This window comes from Macaca mulatta, chromosome 20, assembly GCF_049350105.2.
Source record: "Macaca mulatta isolate MMU2019108-1 chromosome 20, T2T-MMU8v2.0, whole genome shotgun sequence".
Classification (NCBI taxonomy): domain Eukaryota; kingdom Metazoa; phylum Chordata; class Mammalia; order Primates; family Cercopithecidae; genus Macaca; species Macaca mulatta.
In genome coordinates, this window is record NC_133425.1 from 27510892 (window position 1) to 27528690 (window position 17799).

The following is a 17799-nucleotide window of genomic DNA, read 5'->3' on the forward strand; positions in this document are numbered from 1 at the left end:
AGGTGGGGAGGCAGCCACACTCCCCCATGTCCCTAAGGGAAGCTCTCCTCCTGTGTCCATTCTCTCATTCTTCCACAATAACAAAATCCCTGACTTTCATCTAGGCACAGCATTGCCCAGGATAAAGACCACATTTCCCAGCCTCCCTTCCAGTTGGGTGTGACCATGTGACTAGTTCTGGTCAAGGAGATATATGCCGGTGTTGTAGGATAACTTCTGGGAACCTTAGAGTTTGCCCTTCCTGCATCCTGCTGCCTGGAATGCAGATGCAATGACTGGTGCTCTGGCAGCCATCTTAGACCATGAAGAAAAAGGAAATGGGACAACAGAGAGGGCAGCAGGGGCCAGGATCCTGAGGACTTCATGGAGCAGACCTACCTTGGATTGCCTACTTCCAAACTTTTACAAAAGAGATAAATTTCTCCATTGAAATCAGTTATTTAGGGTCACTATTACTTGCAACTAAACCTAATCCTGACTGCTATCCCCCTACTCAAGCTGTGCCCTGCTCCTGATAATCCAGTCACTGCCTTGCACAGCTCTGAACATCTCTGTGGGCTCAGAGCCTCTGCTGTCAGGCTCTGAACACCACTGAGACCTCTCTAGATGGTAGCATCCAATCAGACTGGCCATCCCCACACCTGTGAGATGACAAAGGCCAGGCACCTGGCTTCCCTCCTCTAAGGTCAAATCCTACAACTGGAGGCAAACCCCAACACCGGTCTTGCCTGAACCAAACGTCCACACCCCCATCATCCCTCCCACAGTCCCAGCATGCACTGGACGGAATGGAAGGGTGGTGACCCTCAGGACTACTCTGTCAGGCAGGGAGGGCAGGCAGTCCCCATTCACCAACCTCTCCCACTCTACTGAGAGCTCAAGAAACTCAGGGCTTTGCAACAGGGTGTCTGGCTTCCAGGACCCTGTTGCCCAGGGATGCTGAAGGAGACGCTTTGTCATAGGGCTTTGGGGAGCCACCAAGGCAGGAAAGATGTCCCCAGAGAGGGCGGAGCTGCCACAGCTGAGCTGGGGCCACACTCACCTTTCTCCGACGCCGGGGCCAGGTCAATGAAGCTGCGACATTTTTCACCTTTGAAAAGAAGAGAAGCGTTTTCAGAATGTGAGAGGACACGTGGGCTTCCGAGGTTTGCCTGCCCCGTCCCACGAGCCCTGGAGCAAGCCAGTGTCTCTGACCCAAGCCCAGTGACATCTTTCTCCAACCCTGATTCCTAGACGCCCAACGTCCCAGGAGCGTGGATGGCGAAACTGCCAACTCTCCCACCTCCTGACCCCATCCATCCAGGCCCATTGCTTCCACCTTGGCGATAGCAACTGGGTCCCCTTCCACAGCCTCCCCCCAGAATCCACGCTGCTCCACACTGGCCTCCCCGGGCCTCCACTCTGGCCCCTCTCCAATTCATTCTCCACGCTGCAGCTGAAGGGGTCATTTCAAAACACAGCTCTGATCACATCCAACACAGGCCCACACACAGCTTGCTCCTGTTTGAAACTCTTCGATGACTTCCCAAAGGAGAAAGTTCAAATTCCCATATGTGGACCCAGAATAGGCCTTGACTGGCCTGTCCACCCACTGCCCTCTCCCTCTGCCCCCGTTCCGGGTACACCCCTGTGCAGCCCCCACACCATGGCTTTGTACATGCTATTCCCCGCCTGGAACACACTCCTGCTGTTGACTCTCACAGCACCTTGGTTTTCTACGGGGCGCGGTCACCGTCCTGAGTCTGCCTCTGCATGTCGTCCCGAGTGCAAGTTAGTCGCACTGAGATGATAACTTACTGAAAGAGAGTGTGCTGGCCAGGCACGGTAGCTCACACCTGTAATCCCAACACTTTGGGAGGCTGAGGCGGGCGGATCACCTGAGGTCAGGAGTTTGAGACCAGCCTGGCCAACTCGGTGAAACCCCATCTCTACTAAAAATATAAAAATTAGCCGGGCGTAGTGGCAGGCGCCTGTAATCCCAGCAACTTGGGAGGCTGAAGCAGGAGAATCGCTTGAACCCAGGAGGCGGAGGTTGCAGTGAACCGAGATCGTGCCATTGCAGTCAAGGCTGGGGGACAAGAGTGAGACTTTGTCTCAAAAAAAAAGAGAGAGTGTGCTGACTTGGCCAAGAACTGGAAGGGAGGATTTAAAAGAAAGAAAAGAAAGTGATGTGCTAGAGTGGATGGATTTTGAACAAATTGCTTTACACTTTCTTTACTGTTACATTGTTTCCTCAAAGGCTAGAGGGAGGGAAATTCAATGTGCAGATCATACTTTGGGAGGCCGAGGCGGGCGGATCAAGAAGTCAAGAGATGGAGCCCATCCTGGCCAACATGGTGAAACCCCGTCTCTACTAAAAATACAAAAATTAGCTCGGTGTGGTGACATGCATCTGTAGTCCCAGCTACTCAAGAGGCTAAAGCAGGAGAATCGCTTGAACCTGGGAGGTGGAGGCTGCAGTGAGCCATGATCGCACCACTGCAATCCAGCCTGGGCAACACAGCAAGACTCCGTCTCAAAAAAAAAAGTGCAGAGCAGCATCCACAGCCACATTGAGGCATTGGTGGGCTTTGGGCCATTTTGCCTTAATGAGCCCCTTCCTAAATAAAAACTAAATAATTAATTAAAAATTGTTGTATTTATACATCGTGGATAGCACAATTGTTGTATTTATCAATTGTGGATAGCAGCACTAGCCAAGATTTGGAAGCATCCTAAGCATCAACAGATAAATGGATAAAGAAAATGTGGTACATACACACAATGAAGTACTATTCAGCCATAAAAAAGAATGAGATGCTATCATTTGCAACCACATGGATGGAACTGGAGGTCATTATGTTAAGTGAAATAAGCCAGGCACAGAAAGCCAAACTTTACATGTTCTCACTTATTTGTGGGATCTAAAAAACAAATCAATTGAATTCATGGACATAGAGAGTAGAAGGTGGTTACCAGAGGCTGGGAAGGGTAGTAGGGGATTGGGGGGGCAGTGGGGATGCTTAATAGGTACAAAAAAATAGTTAGAAAGAATGAATAAGACCTACTATTTGCTAGCACAGCAGGGTGACTGTAGACAATAATAACTTAACTGTATATTTTTAAATAACTAAAAGAGTGTAATTGAATTGTTCGCCTGTGTCAAAATATCTCATGTGCCCCATAAATATATTCACCTACTAAATACCCACAAAAATTAAATATTTTATTTTGTTTTATTTTATTTTATTTTATTTGAGACAAAGTCTCACTCTGTTGCCCAGGCTGGAATGCAGTGGTGCAATCTTGGCTCACTGCAACCTCCGCCTCCTGGGTTCAAGCAATTCTCCTGCCTCAGCCTCCCAAGTAGCTGGAATTACGGGCGCCCACCACCATGCCCAGCTAATTTTTGTATTTTTAGTAGCGATGGCGTTTCTCCATGTTGTCCAAGCTGTCTCGAACTCCTGACTTCAAGCAATCCGCCTCAGCATCCCAAAATGCTGGGATTACAGGCATGGGCCACTGCGCCCAGCCAAAAATTTTAAATTTAAATAAAATTTAATTTAACTTAAAAATAATTTTAAAATTATGTTTTATAGTCACATTGGTATAGAGATGAATATACAATATTACTATTAAATATTAAACATTTTCTTCACCTAAAAGTTTCCTTTTCTTCTTCTGAACTTTCTACTTCTTCTAGACCCTTTCTTACAAATAGAAGCTCACAGGGGACTCGGCTTACACATACATTAATGTCTATTTCCCCCAGCAAGCTGCAAGCTCTGTGAGGACAGGGGCCAAGTCTACACTGCATCCCCAGCTAGTAAATGGCACCTCCATCCCCAGGTGCTCAGGCCAAAACCCTGGTGCCATCTTTATCTCATTTGTGTCTCTAGCTTCCCAAAGCATCTGGCGTCCAGCCACTTCCCGCCACCTCCGCTGGTCCAGCCACCATCGGTTCCCACCTGGATCACTGCAGTAGCCTCTACACTGGTCTGTCTGTTTCTGCCCCATCCTCACAGTGACCAGAAGCATCCTGATATAACCTAAAACAGATTATGTCCCTTTTCTGCTCAGAACCCTCCCAGCATTCCCAACTCACCCCAAGTTAGAGCCTAAGTCCTCGCTGTAGCCTGCAAGATCCCCTGTGATCTGTCTCTCCATCACTACCCTGACCTCTTTCCCTCCTGTCTTCCCTCTCGCTCACTCCACTCCTGTCATTTTGGTCTCCTTGCTGATCTTTGAACGTGCTGGACATTCTCCTGCCTCAGGGCCTTCGCACTGGCTGCCTCTGCTACCTGCAGCACTGTTCACTCGCACTGAGTGGTTTACTCCTCCTCTCCCTTATCATTTTTCTCAAACATTATCTTCCCAAGGAGGGCTTTCCATTTAATCTATCTAAAATTCCAAACGTCCCTCCCCTGACACGCTCCATCTCCCTTCTGGATGGATTCCTAACAGCTACGACAGAACCTGGGGTACAGTGACTGCTTAATAAATATTTTCCAACCAGCCTGAGCAAGAAAGCGAGACCCCATTTCTACAAAAAATTTAAAAATTAGCCAGATGTGGTGGCACGGGGCTGTAGTCCTGGCTACTGGGGAGGCTGAGGTAGGAGTATCATTTGAGTCCAGGATGTTGAGGCTGCAGTAAGCTGCACTCCACCCTGGGCAACAGAGCAAGACCCTGTCTAGGAAAAAGGAAACAAACAAACAATGTTGAAGGAATATATGAACAAATGAGCAAGCAAATGAACACACGAGTGAGTGAATGAATGAATGAATGAATGAATGAATGGATGAATGAATGCCACTGAAACCTTACGTCTACAAGAAGCTTCCCCTCTTCAGTCTTTCTTCCCAGGCCTCCCTGATGCCGGGGACACAGTGCTGGCCACCAAGGATGCAGCACTGAGCAAATCATGGCCCAACCTCTAGACCTTTCTCACAAAGAGAGGGGGCGCACGCTGGACCTATGCTCACAAACACATTTTGTTTGACCTACACGGGATCATAAAAATAGGTAAATTGCTACCTACAAATTCAGATTTGTAATTTTCTCTGAAAGAATCAGAAGATCTGACTGTGCTGAGCCCGCAATCCCACACAGCAGCAATCACATGGGGCCGGGCAGCTGTGCCTCCTTTAGATAAGGCACCTGCAAGCTCTCTGGTTTGCCACAGTCCCCACCGCCCACTACTGCTCTGCCCCTAGCCTCACCTAAACCACCAAGATGGCCCCTGCGACGCTAGATTGGATAAACTCTAGGGTGAGTTTGCAACCCCTGGCTTCAGGATATTACTGCTGATCCCAACAAAGAGACAGATTGGGTCGAAATGGAACCAACATGGCCTGAAGAGTCAAAATGATCTAGAAGCTTTCAGCATTCTCAACTCATTTGTCTGCTTGGAGCTTCCTAAGTTCTCTGATAAGGTCTCTTGAAGCCCCTTTGGCCTCCTGAACCTCCTGCCAGCCCCATATCAATGCAGAGGCAGAGATGGAGGCAGCAGTGGGAGATGAGTCTGAGAAGGAAGGCAGGGGTCAGATCACAAAAGGTCTTAAGTGTTGAGACAAGGAGGTGCTTCCTCTCTTATTTATGTCACTCCTTCCAAAGAATCACGAGGCCACAGATGGGTGAACCCTGCTCTGTGGTTCCAGCATTCTGGCTTCCCCTGCCCCCGCCCCGTGCTCTGTACTGAGATGCAGGACTCACGCTTTCCATTACAGAAAAAGACAATAAGGCCCAGGGCAGCTGAGAGACCATCCTGGGCCACACAGCATGTTAGAGGTGCTCAGAGTATAGCCTACTGAAAGAGATGTTTGCTGACAGCCAAGAACTAGAAGGGAGGATTAAAATTAAAAAGTGTTGGTCAGGCACGGTGGTTCATGCCTATAACCCCAGCACTTTGGGAGGCCAGGGGGGAGGATCACTTGAGCCCAGGAGTTCGAAACCAGACTGATCAACACGGAGAAACCCCATCTCTGATAAAAATACAAAAATTAGCTGGATGTGTTGGCATATGCCTGTAATCCCAGCTACTTGGGAGGCTGAGAAAGGAGAATCGCTTGAATCTGGTAGGGGGAGGTTGCAGTGAGCAGAGATCACGCCACTGCAGTCCAGCCTGGGTAACAGGGTGAGACTCCATCTCAAAAAAATAAAATTAAATTTAATTTAATTTAATTTAATTTAATTTAATTTAAAAATGCTGTGCTGAAGTGGATGGATTTTGAGTGAATTGTTTTAAACTTTCTGTAATGTTATATTGCTGGAATGGAGGAGATGTAATGGCCAAATTCAGACCAACACCCAAGGCCACATTAAAATGTTGGTGGGCCTTGCACACTTTTGCCTATTAGGGGCCCTTCTTAAACATAATAAGAAGAATTCTATTTTACAACCACATTGGCATAAAGATGAATATATTAAGTATTAAGCATTTTCTTCACCTAAAAGTTTATATTTTCTTCTGATTTTAAAATAAATTAGTTTTTTTCTTTTTTTTTTTTACTTTTAGAGATAAAGTCTTACTCTGTTGCCCAGACTGGAGTGCAGTGGCTCAATCATAGCTCACTGCAGCCTTGAACTCCTGGGTTCAAGTGATTCTCCTGCCTCAGCCTCCTGAGTAGCTGAGACCACAGGCACATACCACCACATCTGGCTAGTTTTTTAATTTTTTGTAGAGATGGGATTGCACTCTGTCACCCTGGCTGGTCTCAAATTCCTGAGCTCACGCAATTCTCCTGTGTCAGCCTCCCAAACTGCTGTGATTACAAGCATGATCCACCACGCCCAGCTCTAAATCCTTTTTATGGGCCCATAGAATTTTCATGGCCCTAAAACATTTTCATGGGCAAGGACTTTTATAGAAGTAGTCTAGGCCCTCCCTTCTGTGCCTCCTGAGCCTAAGGAAGATGCCAGCCTTCCTGCAGCAGGCCCCCAGCTCTCACCACCAACTGGGCACCTCAATAATATTTAAGATTTATGTGCTAGACATTTTCCCTTTTCTTTAACAATTTTATTGAGATATAATTCATATACTATGCAATTCATACATTCAAAGTATACAATTCAGCCGGGCATGGCGGCTTACGCCTGTAATCCCAACGTTTTGGGAGGCCGAGGTGGGTGGATCACTTGAGGTCAGGAGTTCGAGACCAGCCTGGCCAACACGGTGAAACCCCGTCTCTACTAAAAATACAAAAATTAGCCAGGCGTGGTGGCACATGCCTGTAATCCCAGCTACTCAGGAGGCTGAGGCAGGAGGATCACTTGAACCCAGGAGGTGGAGGTTGCAGTGAGCCGAGATCGCCCCACTGCACTTCTGCCTGGGCAACAGAGTAAGACTCAGTCTCAAAATAAATAAATAATTAATAAAAATAAACAAATAAAATAAAGTATACAATTCAATGGTTTTTAGTATACTGTTAGCATATTCACAACGCTGTGTGACCATCACCACAATCAATTTTAAAACATTTTCATCACCCTGAAAAGAAAGCTGTACCTATTAGCAGTCACTCATTTCCTGCAACCCTTCCACCCCCAAGGAAGAGCTCATCTGTTTTCTGTCTCTATAGATTCACCTAGTCTGGTCATTTCATGTAAATGGAATCATACAATATTGTATGAGTCATATAAATGGAATCATAGAATACACTCAATATGATCATACAATATATGAAATACCATTTCATATAAATGGAATCATATAATCATACAATACAATCATATAATAATATTTTGTGACTACCTTCTTTCACTTAGAATAATGTGTTTAAGGACCAACCACCTTTGTAGCCTATGTTAGTAATGCATTTCTTTATACCACAGAAAAATATTACATGATGTGGATACCACCTTTTATTTATCCATTCATCAGATAATGGATGTTTGAATTTGTTTCCACATTTTAGTTATTTATGAACGTTCATGTACAAGTTTTTGTGTGGACAAGTTTTTGTTTCTCTTGGGTATATACCCAGGAATAAAATTGCTGGGTCATATGTAACTCTGTGTTTAACATTTTGAGAAATTGCAACACTATTTTCCAAAACAGATGCATCATTCTATGTTCCCATCAGCAACATATAAGGGTTCCAATTTCTCCATGTCTTCACCAACACTTGCTATTGTTCATCTTTTTTTATTATGAGCATCCTTGCCAGTGCCATGCAGTATCTCACTGTGGTTTTAATTTGCATTTTCTTAATGACTAACAATGTTCAGCATCTTTTCATGGGCTTATTGGCCATTTCTATATCTTCTTTGGAGAAATATCTTCTCAGACCCTTTTCCCACTTTTTAATTGTGTCATTTGTCCGTTTATTATGGATGATTAATTCTTATATATTCTGCATACAAGTCCCTTATCAGTTATCTGATTTGTAAATATTTTCTCTCATTGCGTGGCCTGTCTTTTCACTTTCTTGATGACATCCTTTGAAGCAGAAAAGTTTTTAATTTTAATGATGTCCAATTTATCTATTTTTCTTTTGTTGCTTGTGCTTTTGTTGTCATATCTTCTTTGTTATTAATTTTAAAATAGAGGCTGGGTGTTGTGGCTCATGCCTGTAATCCCAGCACTTTGGGAGGCCAAGGCAGGTGGATCACTTGAGGTCAGGAGTTCGAGACCAGCCTGGCCAACATGGTGACATCCTGTCTCTACTAAAAATACAAAAAGTACCCAGGCATGGTGGTGCACCCCTGTAATCCCAGCTACTCAGGAGGCTGAGACAGGAGAATCGCTTGAACCCTGGAGGCAGAGGTTGCAGGGAACCAAGACCATGCCACTGCACCCCAGCCTAGGCGACAGAGTGAGACTCCATCTAAAAAAAAATAGAGATGGGGTCTCACTTTGTTGCCCAGGCTAGTCTTGAACTCTTGGGCTCAAATGATCCTCCTGCCTCAGCCTCCCAAAGTGCTGGGATTACAGGCATAAGCCACTACACCTAGCCTAGTGTCATATTTAAGAAGGGTATGCCTAGCCCAAGATCATGAAGGTTTACTCCTATTCTTTCCCCTAAGACTTTTGTAATTTTAACTCTTCTATTTATGTCTCTTATCCATTTAGAGTTGATTTATGTGTATGGTGTAAAAAAGGGGTCCAGCTTTATTCTCTTGCATGTGGATATCCGGTTGTCTCAGAAGCATTTATTGAAAAACTATTCTTTCTCCATTGAATTGTCTTGGCAAACTTGCCAAAAATTAATTGACTATAAGTAAAAGGGTTTATTTTATACTCTCAGTTCTACTCCATTAATCTATATGTCTCTCCTTATACTACACTATCTTGATTACTGTAGCTTTGAAGTAAGTTTTGAAATTGGAAAATATGGGTTCTTCAACTTCGGCCTTCATTTTAAAGATCATTTTGTCTATTCTGGGTCTCCTGCATTTTCATAAGAATTTTGGGATCAATGTGTGAATTTCTTTAAAAAAGCAAGTTGGAATTTTGAAAGGGATTGCATTGAATCTGTAATGGGACCAATTTGGGAAGTATTGCCATCTTAAAATATTAAAACTTCAAATCCATGAACACGGGATGCCTTTCCATTTACTTAGATCTATTCAAATTTCTATTAACAATGTTTTGTAGTTTTCAGAATATAGGTTTCATGCTTACTTTGTTAAATTTATTCCTAAGTATTTTATAATTTTTGATGCTATTATGAGTGGAACTGTTTTCTAAATTTCATTTTTAAATTGTTCATTGCCAGTGTATAGAAATATAATTAAATTTTGTATATTGATCTTGTAAACTGCAATCTTGCTGAACTCATTTATTAGTTCTAACAGTTTTAGTGGATTCTTAGAACTTGCTATATACAGAATCATATCATCTGCAGAGATAGTTTTACTTCTTCATTTCCAATCTTGATCTCTTTTATTTCTTTTTCTTGCCTAATTGCTTTGGCTAAAACCTCCAATATAATATTAAATAGAAGTGGCAAGAATGGACATCCTCATCTTGTTCCTGATCTTGGAGGGGATGCATTCATTTTTGTACCATAAAATCTGTTGTTAGCTGTGGGTTTTTTAAAAATATATGCCCTCTGTCAGGTTGGGGAAGTTCCCTTCTATTCCTAGTTTGTTGAGCAGTTTTATGATGAAAGGATATTTGCCGTCTCTTTAGTGCCACAACAAACTTCAATGAGAATCTCCATTTTCAAGACAAGCAAAGTGAGGGTCTGAACTTTCAATGACTTGCCTATAACCACACAGCCAGTAAGAAATGGAGCAAGACTCAGCCCAGGTCTGCAGACTCCACACTCCACATCCTAAAATCTTCCCAGCTCTCTGCTCCCATCGCTATGTCAGGATTTCCTACTAGAACCAGATGTTCCCACCGTGGACAGCTGGCAGGGGGTGGTCCTGAAAGAAATCCCCTGGGAATATATCTCCATGGAGACAGGGAAAATCCATGAAAGGCCAAAATAAATGGCTCTCACACTTCTATTTCTGCTACATAGACAAGGCTAAACAGAAAATGTTTAAGCAGAGATGATCAAACTTAGCCCACGCTGCCCAGGCAGGTCAAAGCTGAGGTTTAAGGAAAAGTCATAGAGATGACATAGGGAACACAGGATACCTCAATGGCCAGAAGTCTAACAGCTGAAATTCAAACACAGAAGAGATGCTTTTCCTCCAAATCCTTAGTCTCTGTGATAAAGATTATCTAAGGATTAATGAGCTAGGTATTAAATGGCACCATATTGGCTTGCCGCTTTTAGAAGTGACCCATATCAAAATCAATGGCAATTAAGTTTACATGTTTAGTTAAGGGATTTATTCTGGGCATTAAACCTTAAGACAGGTGCGCTTGTCTCTCAATCACACACACTTCAGACTGAGGCTTGACAATTAGATCATAGAGCTGTGGCATGTTACTGCCACCTGATGGCAGCATACCTTTGGTGAACCATGGAACTTGAAAGCTGGGAAGAATTCTATTAGGTCAACCAATTTATGTGGTTCTTAACCCCGGAAATGTGAATCTCAGGCCCCACCCACAGATATTCTGATTTAATTGGTCAGGGTGGGGCCCATATATCGGTAGAGTTTTCAAAGCTCCCAGGTGATTCCAATGTGCACTCAGGGTGAGAATCACAGCCTATTAAAAATATCCTTCCAACATTAGAAAAGCAACAGAGATTCATTTTAGTGATGGCTCATATGATGGCACTGGCCCATCCTTCGGCGGGGGCATTTATGAGGCAGAATAGCTCCATATTCTGAGTTCTGGAATCAGCAGAGCTGAGTGCAAATGCTAGCTCTGTCACGTCCTCCCATCTTTCTGTGCCTTTATTTCCTTGTTGGTGAAATGCGCACAGCACCTGTAGGGGTCTTGTGAAGACTCAACATGGGCAAAGAGCTTAGATGCAGTGCCTGGGAAAAAGTGGGTGCTTAGGGCCAGGCGCGGTGGCTCACGTCTGTAATCGCAGCATTTTGGGAAGCCGAAGCAGGCAGATCACCTGAGGTCAGGAGTTCAAGACCAGCCTGGCCAACATGGTGAAACCCCGTCTCTACTGAAAATACAAAAATTAACTGGGTGTGGTAGCATGCGCCTGTAATCCCAGCTACTCAGGAGGTTGAGGCAGGAGAATCACTTGAACCCGGGAGGTGGAGGTTGCAGTGAGCTGAGATCGTGCCACTGCACTCCAGCCTGGACAACAGAGACCCCATCTCAAAAAAAAAAAAAAGAGTGGGTGCTGGCCGGGCGCGGTGGCTCACGCCTATAATCCTAGCACTTTGGGAGGCCGAGGCCGGTGGATCACGAGGTCAGGAGATCTACACCATCCTACCTAACATGGTGAAACCCCATCCCTACTAAAAATACAAAAAAATTAGCTGGGCGTGGTGGCGGGCGCCTGTAGTCCCAGCTACTTGGGAGGCTGAGGCAGGAGAATGGCGTGAACCTGGGAGGCGGAGCTTGCAGTGAGCCGAGATTGTGCCACTGCACTCCAGCCTGGGCGACAGAGCGAGATTCTGTCTCAAAAAAAAAAAAAAAAAAAAAAGTGGGTACTTAGGAGATGGCTTTTGTCATCATCACTCTCACCTACATGGGGGTCAGAGGAAACATGAGCCACAGTCTTCTGCAGCCTAATTGGGGGGAACAGGAGTGACATGCAGGTACCATCAGAGACTAGCACATGGCCAGGGGGTCATGCACTGGTTCGGAGCAGGGATTCTACAGCCAGGCCTGCCTGGGTGCAGCCTGGCTCCATCACTCACTGTATGTGTAACATCAACATGAACCTTTTGGTGCCTCAGTTTCCCTACCTATAAAAACATGAAGATCACCAACGCTGGTGTTTCTATAGTGCATATCATAGGGTAGGTCGGCAGAGCTTGTTGTCAACCACCGGGGGGTACAGCTGGGGCAACTCAGTGGGTGGCCGTCCAGGTTGCCTGAGGCTGCTGCAGGGATGCTCTGGGTTCCTTGGTGGGCCCCAGCCTGGGTCCTGGCCCTCCGCCTTCCATTGTCTCCACCATGCCCATCGATGTTGCCTGGGAACGGCCTCATTTTGGCCCTTGAAGATGCCCTTTCTCCCATTGCCCCCTCCCCATCTGATTCCCTTTGGGCTGCTAAGATAGCAAAGGTGCATGGAGCTGGCATCTCCCGCCCCAGGAAGGAGACCCCTTAAAGGTCCCTTGTATTCCCAGAGGCCCACTGGAGGGTGATGTCTTCCTGCTTCAGGGAGGGGACAGCAGAGGTAATTCATGCAGAAGGAAAGGGTGGCCAGCAGATTCCAAGGGGAGAAGATGTTTGGGGATCCACAGCACCCTAAAAGATCTCAGGGCCTTCAAAGAAAAACGTCTCAGGAAAGCTGGACTTTGGGATCAGAGGTTATTAGCTCAGCCAAAATCTTGCACCCATTGAGGGTCCCATGGTGCCCATGGTGCCCATGACCACCAGCCATGGGGAGGGGAAGAGTAGGGGAAGACCAGAGTGTTCTCTCACATGGTCTGAAAACTTCATACAACCCAGGGGCTAAAAGGAAATCTCAAAAACTGGAGACTGAATTTTTTGCTATCCTGGGGAGTGGAAGCTCAGAGGTCTATCCTACTGGGTCTAGAGGAGTAAATGACTAGGGCATTCCTTGGCTAGAAGAAGTGAGAGTTCCTGTTCATATCCACCATAGCCTTAAAGAGAAATGGCCTGTGTGATTGCCTTCACCATTGCACACCATTGCATCTTGCTTGCAGGCCAGGGGCACAGAGACAGGTCTTAAATTTCAGCCTCAACTCAAGGTCACCAACTCAAGCCATCTCAATGACCAGCAATGACTGAGGCGAGCCTGTGGGGACTCAGTGACTGGGAGAGGGTGTTCCCTGTCTAGATGGGGATGAACTGACATGCTGGTCATCTGGACAGTCAGGGTCCCTGCAAAAAACAGATGGCACCTCCAAGGGGCTCACTGAAGACTGATGCGTGAAGAAATTATTTATAGAGGTGTGGACAGGATTGAGGGGCTGGTAACCATGGGAAACCCAGGTCTGAAGGGGCAGGGGAGGGAAAGGAGCCTGGAAAAGGTGAAGCCATCGAGGAGGAGCTGCCACCAGGAGCCAAATTCACACTTAACAAGTCTCAGAATCAGAACTTAAGCATCTCCGGGCCAGGACTTGAGAATCAGTCTTTCTAATGAGTTCCCAGAGGATGCCGATGCTGCCGGCCTGGGAACCACACTTTGAGAGCCACTCCTTAGAGAAATGTAGTCACTGTCAAAACCTCAACAGGGAGAGAACAAGACGAGCCAGAAAGTAATGCCCTGATCTTTCTCTCCTTCTGCCCTCTTGATTCCCTGTAGGTGCCTCCTATTGGCCAAAACCAATGGGCGCAGAGTCCAGGCAGTTCCTAGGGCACAGAGAAGGGCAGGGAATGGACAGGGAGGGGTGGATGGAGAACAGCTGGCACACCACCCTACTTAAGGTGGTCCTCACCCCTCCTCACCCCATCACGCTTATTCCTGCACCTGCGTTGCTTTTCTTCCATAGTGAGACCACCATCACGCTCTGAAATTGTCCTGTATATGGATTTGTCGACTTGTTTAGTACCTGTGTCCTCTACAGGATGTGCAAGGGATTTTCCTCTGCTTTGGGATCTATTTACATGTAGTCCTGTGCGCACTGTGGGCTTAACCACATTCTAGACCAGGCTGGAGGCTGCGTGCCCTGAAATCCTGATAATTCATATTCCATCTCTATATCTTAGGAATCAAAATTGCAACATCAAGTAGTGATATCTGAAGGTGTCTGAATTAATCTTGATCCCTAAAAGTACACTTCTCTTCTCTTAAGTTCTCAATGTCAATGTTTTATATCCACACAGTTGTATCCTGTCAACATTTATTGAGCACCTACTATGTGTCAGTCTGGTTTTAGGTGCTGGAGATACAGCAGCGAACCACACAGACAAAATCCCTGCCCTCATGGAACTTCCATTCTCAAGTTAAAGTGTACATATCAGTAATTCTTTGGAATCCTCTTTCCAAAAAATGATGTTCCCTGGCTCTTCTAAATATCACCCAGACAGGCCAGGCGTGGTGGTTCACGCCTGTAATCTCGCCACTTTTGGAGGCTGAGGTGGGCAGATCACCTGAGGTCAGGAGTTCAAGAACTCTCCTGAGGTCAGGAGTTCAGATGTGGTGAAACTCTGTCTCTACATAAAACACAAAAATTAGCTGGGCATAGTGGTACATGCCTGTAATCCCGGCTACTGAGGAGGCTGAGGCAGGAGAATTGCTTGAACTGGGAGGTGGAGGTAGCAGTGAGCCAAGATCTCGCCACTGCACTCCAGCCTGGGCGACAAGAGCGAAACTCCATGTCAGTAATAATAACAATAATAATAGTAATGCCCAGACAATGCAACATGGAAGCCACATGTTTTCAGTAACAAATAGAAACTTCCTGACCATGTATGTCTTGTTTGCTGTTGTGTCCTCAAAGCCTGGAGCAGTGATTGGTGCTGCAGGCATGATTGTGGAGTGAAGCAATGAATAGCACTTCATAAATCGTCTTTCTCAAGAATCCCACAAAAGCGAGGGGCTACTCTGCAGAATCCAGAGGTATGACCACAGTGAGACAGATATTGAATCTCGGGAGCAATCTAAGACAGAAGAGACAAACAGAAAGGGATCTCTACACTAACCAAGAAAGAGCTGAGGGCTCCAACAGCAGCCACTGGGCAGCCACATTGAGGCTTACACCTGCCACGAGGCAGCAGACTTGGAGACTGGGAGGTCACCTTAGCCATCACATCTCCACTCTCAGCCTTTTTCCATGGCTGGGTCTCTGTTCTTGCTACTCCCTTAATCTCAATATCTTCTCTCTCTCTCTCTCTCTGTTTCTCTAAGTCTGAACCATTCCCAGCCTTCAAGATCCAGCTCAAATGTCCACCCCACTCTCCCGCTCCATCCAGAAGCAACGTTTCCCCACTCTAAATTTCCCAAGTGTTTTATTGCAATATTGCTCATCATATTGTCACGTGCTACCCTAAGCATAGCTTGGCCCCCTTGCTAAGCCCCCTTGGGAGGCAGATCCCACCCCAGGCTAGAGTTTGTCATGTTGTCTTAGAGTCAGGATCCTACAACCCGAAAGAGAGTCCAGGATAAGCCCCACGCAAAAGACTTGGCATTCATCACAGTAATGGCACGATGTCTGAATCCATTCCCATTTTGCAGATGAGAAAACTAAGGCTCACAGAGGTGGAGTGACCTACCCAAGGTGATACAGCCACTACATGGCAGAATCAGGATCTAGACTCAGGTCTTTGTCTGTCCAAGGCTCTGTTATCATGCAGGGGACTGACTTGGTGAGAAATGGAACAAGACAGGACAGGTGTGGTGGCTCATGCGTGTAATCTCAGCACTTTGGGAGGCCACGGCAGGCACATCACTTGAGGTCAGGAGTTTGAGACCAACATAGTCAAACCCTATCTCTACTAAAAATACAAAAAATGGCTGGGCATGGCAGTGTGCACCCATAGTCAAGGCTGAGGCACACGAATCACTGAAACCTGGGAGGAAGAGGTTGCAGTGAGCTGAGATTGCGCCGCTGCACTCCAGCCTGGACTACAGAGTGAGACCCTGCTTCAAAAAAAAAAAAAAAGGAAAAAAAGTGACAAGGACACATTCCAGAACGCATTCTATGGCCAGATCAGATATCTCTAAAATATTTTTAAAAATATTTTATTTATTATGGGAAATTTCCATCTTTTGCAAAAGTAGAGAGACTAGTACAAAAAGTCCCATGTCCCCATCACCAGCTTCAATACTTATCAACTCAAGGCCAGTCTTGTCACCTCTACACCCCACTGTCCCCACCACCATGAGATTATTTTGAAACAAATTCCAGAATTGAACTTAGATATGTTTTTCACGGACGTGTCCACCGTTCAGAAAAGACAAATGGAAGGTCATTTCTTCCTAGACCCTGTGGCGTCACCTTATGGGGCAGCTGGCTTTTTGCAGCATGACAAGCAAACAGAAAATCCAGGAGGCCCTGACCTCCCCTCACCGCTAACCCCTCTGAGTCACTGTCTCCAGGGGCTCTGGCTGAGTGAGGTTGGATGGGGGCATCACTCAGAAACTGCCCTCAGTGCAGCAGCTTGAGCTTGTCAGCAGGCACATCGAGACTGCCATGAAACGGAGAGCCTGGCACAGACCCTCAGCAGAAATGAGGCTTCCAGGAATCCACCTCAGATAGAACTGGCCGGGTCACAGCTGCCTCACTCTGGCTCACCACTCAGGCCTGATTCCAGGAATTCCACCTCCAGGTCTCCTCCTGTAGGTCTGGTTTAATTGAGAAAGAAGCTCCCGTGTGAAGGCAGCAAGGGGAGCCACGGGGTGCACCAGGGTCACCAGGAAGCCGGACAGGGTGTGCTCCCTGGTTAAAAGCTGGGCTCTGGTTTCCCGCAGACCTGAATTCAAATCCCCACTGTGCCAGTTGGGTGCAGTGGCTCACGCCTGTAATCCCAGTACTTTAGGAGGCCAAGGTAGGCAGATCACAACGTCAGGAGTTCGAGACCAGCCTGGCCAACATAGCAAAACCCCGTCGCTGCTAAAAATACAAAAATTAGCCAGGGGTGGCGGCACCCACCTGTAATCCCAGCTACTCAGGTGGCTGAGGCAGAAGAATTGTTGAACCGGGGAGGCGGAGGTTGCAGTGAGCAGAGATCACGTCACTGCACTCCAGCCTGGGTGACAGAGCAAGACTCCGTAAAAAAAAAAAAAAAAAAAATTCAAATCCCCACTGTGCCACCTGCTAGCTGTGGGACTAGGAGTAAATAATGTTTTGTTTTGTTTTGTTTAATTTGTTTGGTTGGGTTCTTTTTCGTAGTTGTTCGCTATTAAAGTTGACCATTCCAGCCTTCTGGGGTTGCTGGGAAGGCTAAATAAGGTCATTGGCATAAAACAAGGCATCTTCAGTTAGGATTGAATTCAGACAACATCTGCAAAGGAATCAGCTCGACGTTTTGACACCCACACCCTCAATGTCATTCATCACAGGTCTGGAGGCGCCAACACAGGGAGGTGTCTAGGCTCAGAAGCCACAAGATGTAAGTTCAAATCCGTCCTCTGTCTCCTCAAAGCCATGCAATCTCAGGCGAGTGGCTTCACCTCTCTAAGCCCTTTCCTTGATTGCCAGATGGAAATCAGAGCACCTTCCGTCCAGGCTTGCAAAAAGGATTCAAACAAGCCAGGCATGGTGGCTCAGGCTTGTATTCCCAGCTACTAGGGAGGCTGAGACAGGTGACTCACTTGAGCCCACACTAGACAACATAGCAAGACTCCATTTTTGAAAAAGAAAAAAAGGTCA

General features: G+C 46.2%; 1 protein-coding gene across 4 annotated transcripts in view; it reads right to left on the bottom strand.

Moving 5' to 3' along the window:
* Window positions 1-17799, bottom strand: part of GSG1L (GSG1 like) — a 276495-nt gene that overhangs the window by 175843 nt on the left and 82853 nt on the right. For all 4 annotated transcript variants that reach the window (XM_028841573.2, XM_028841571.2, XM_015125842.3 and 1 more), the window contains exon 2: window positions 1043-1090. In XM_028841573.2, the coding sequence (XP_028697406.1) occupies window positions 1043-1090 (48 nt within the window). The remainder of the gene's footprint in view (window positions 1-1042; window positions 1091-17799) is intronic.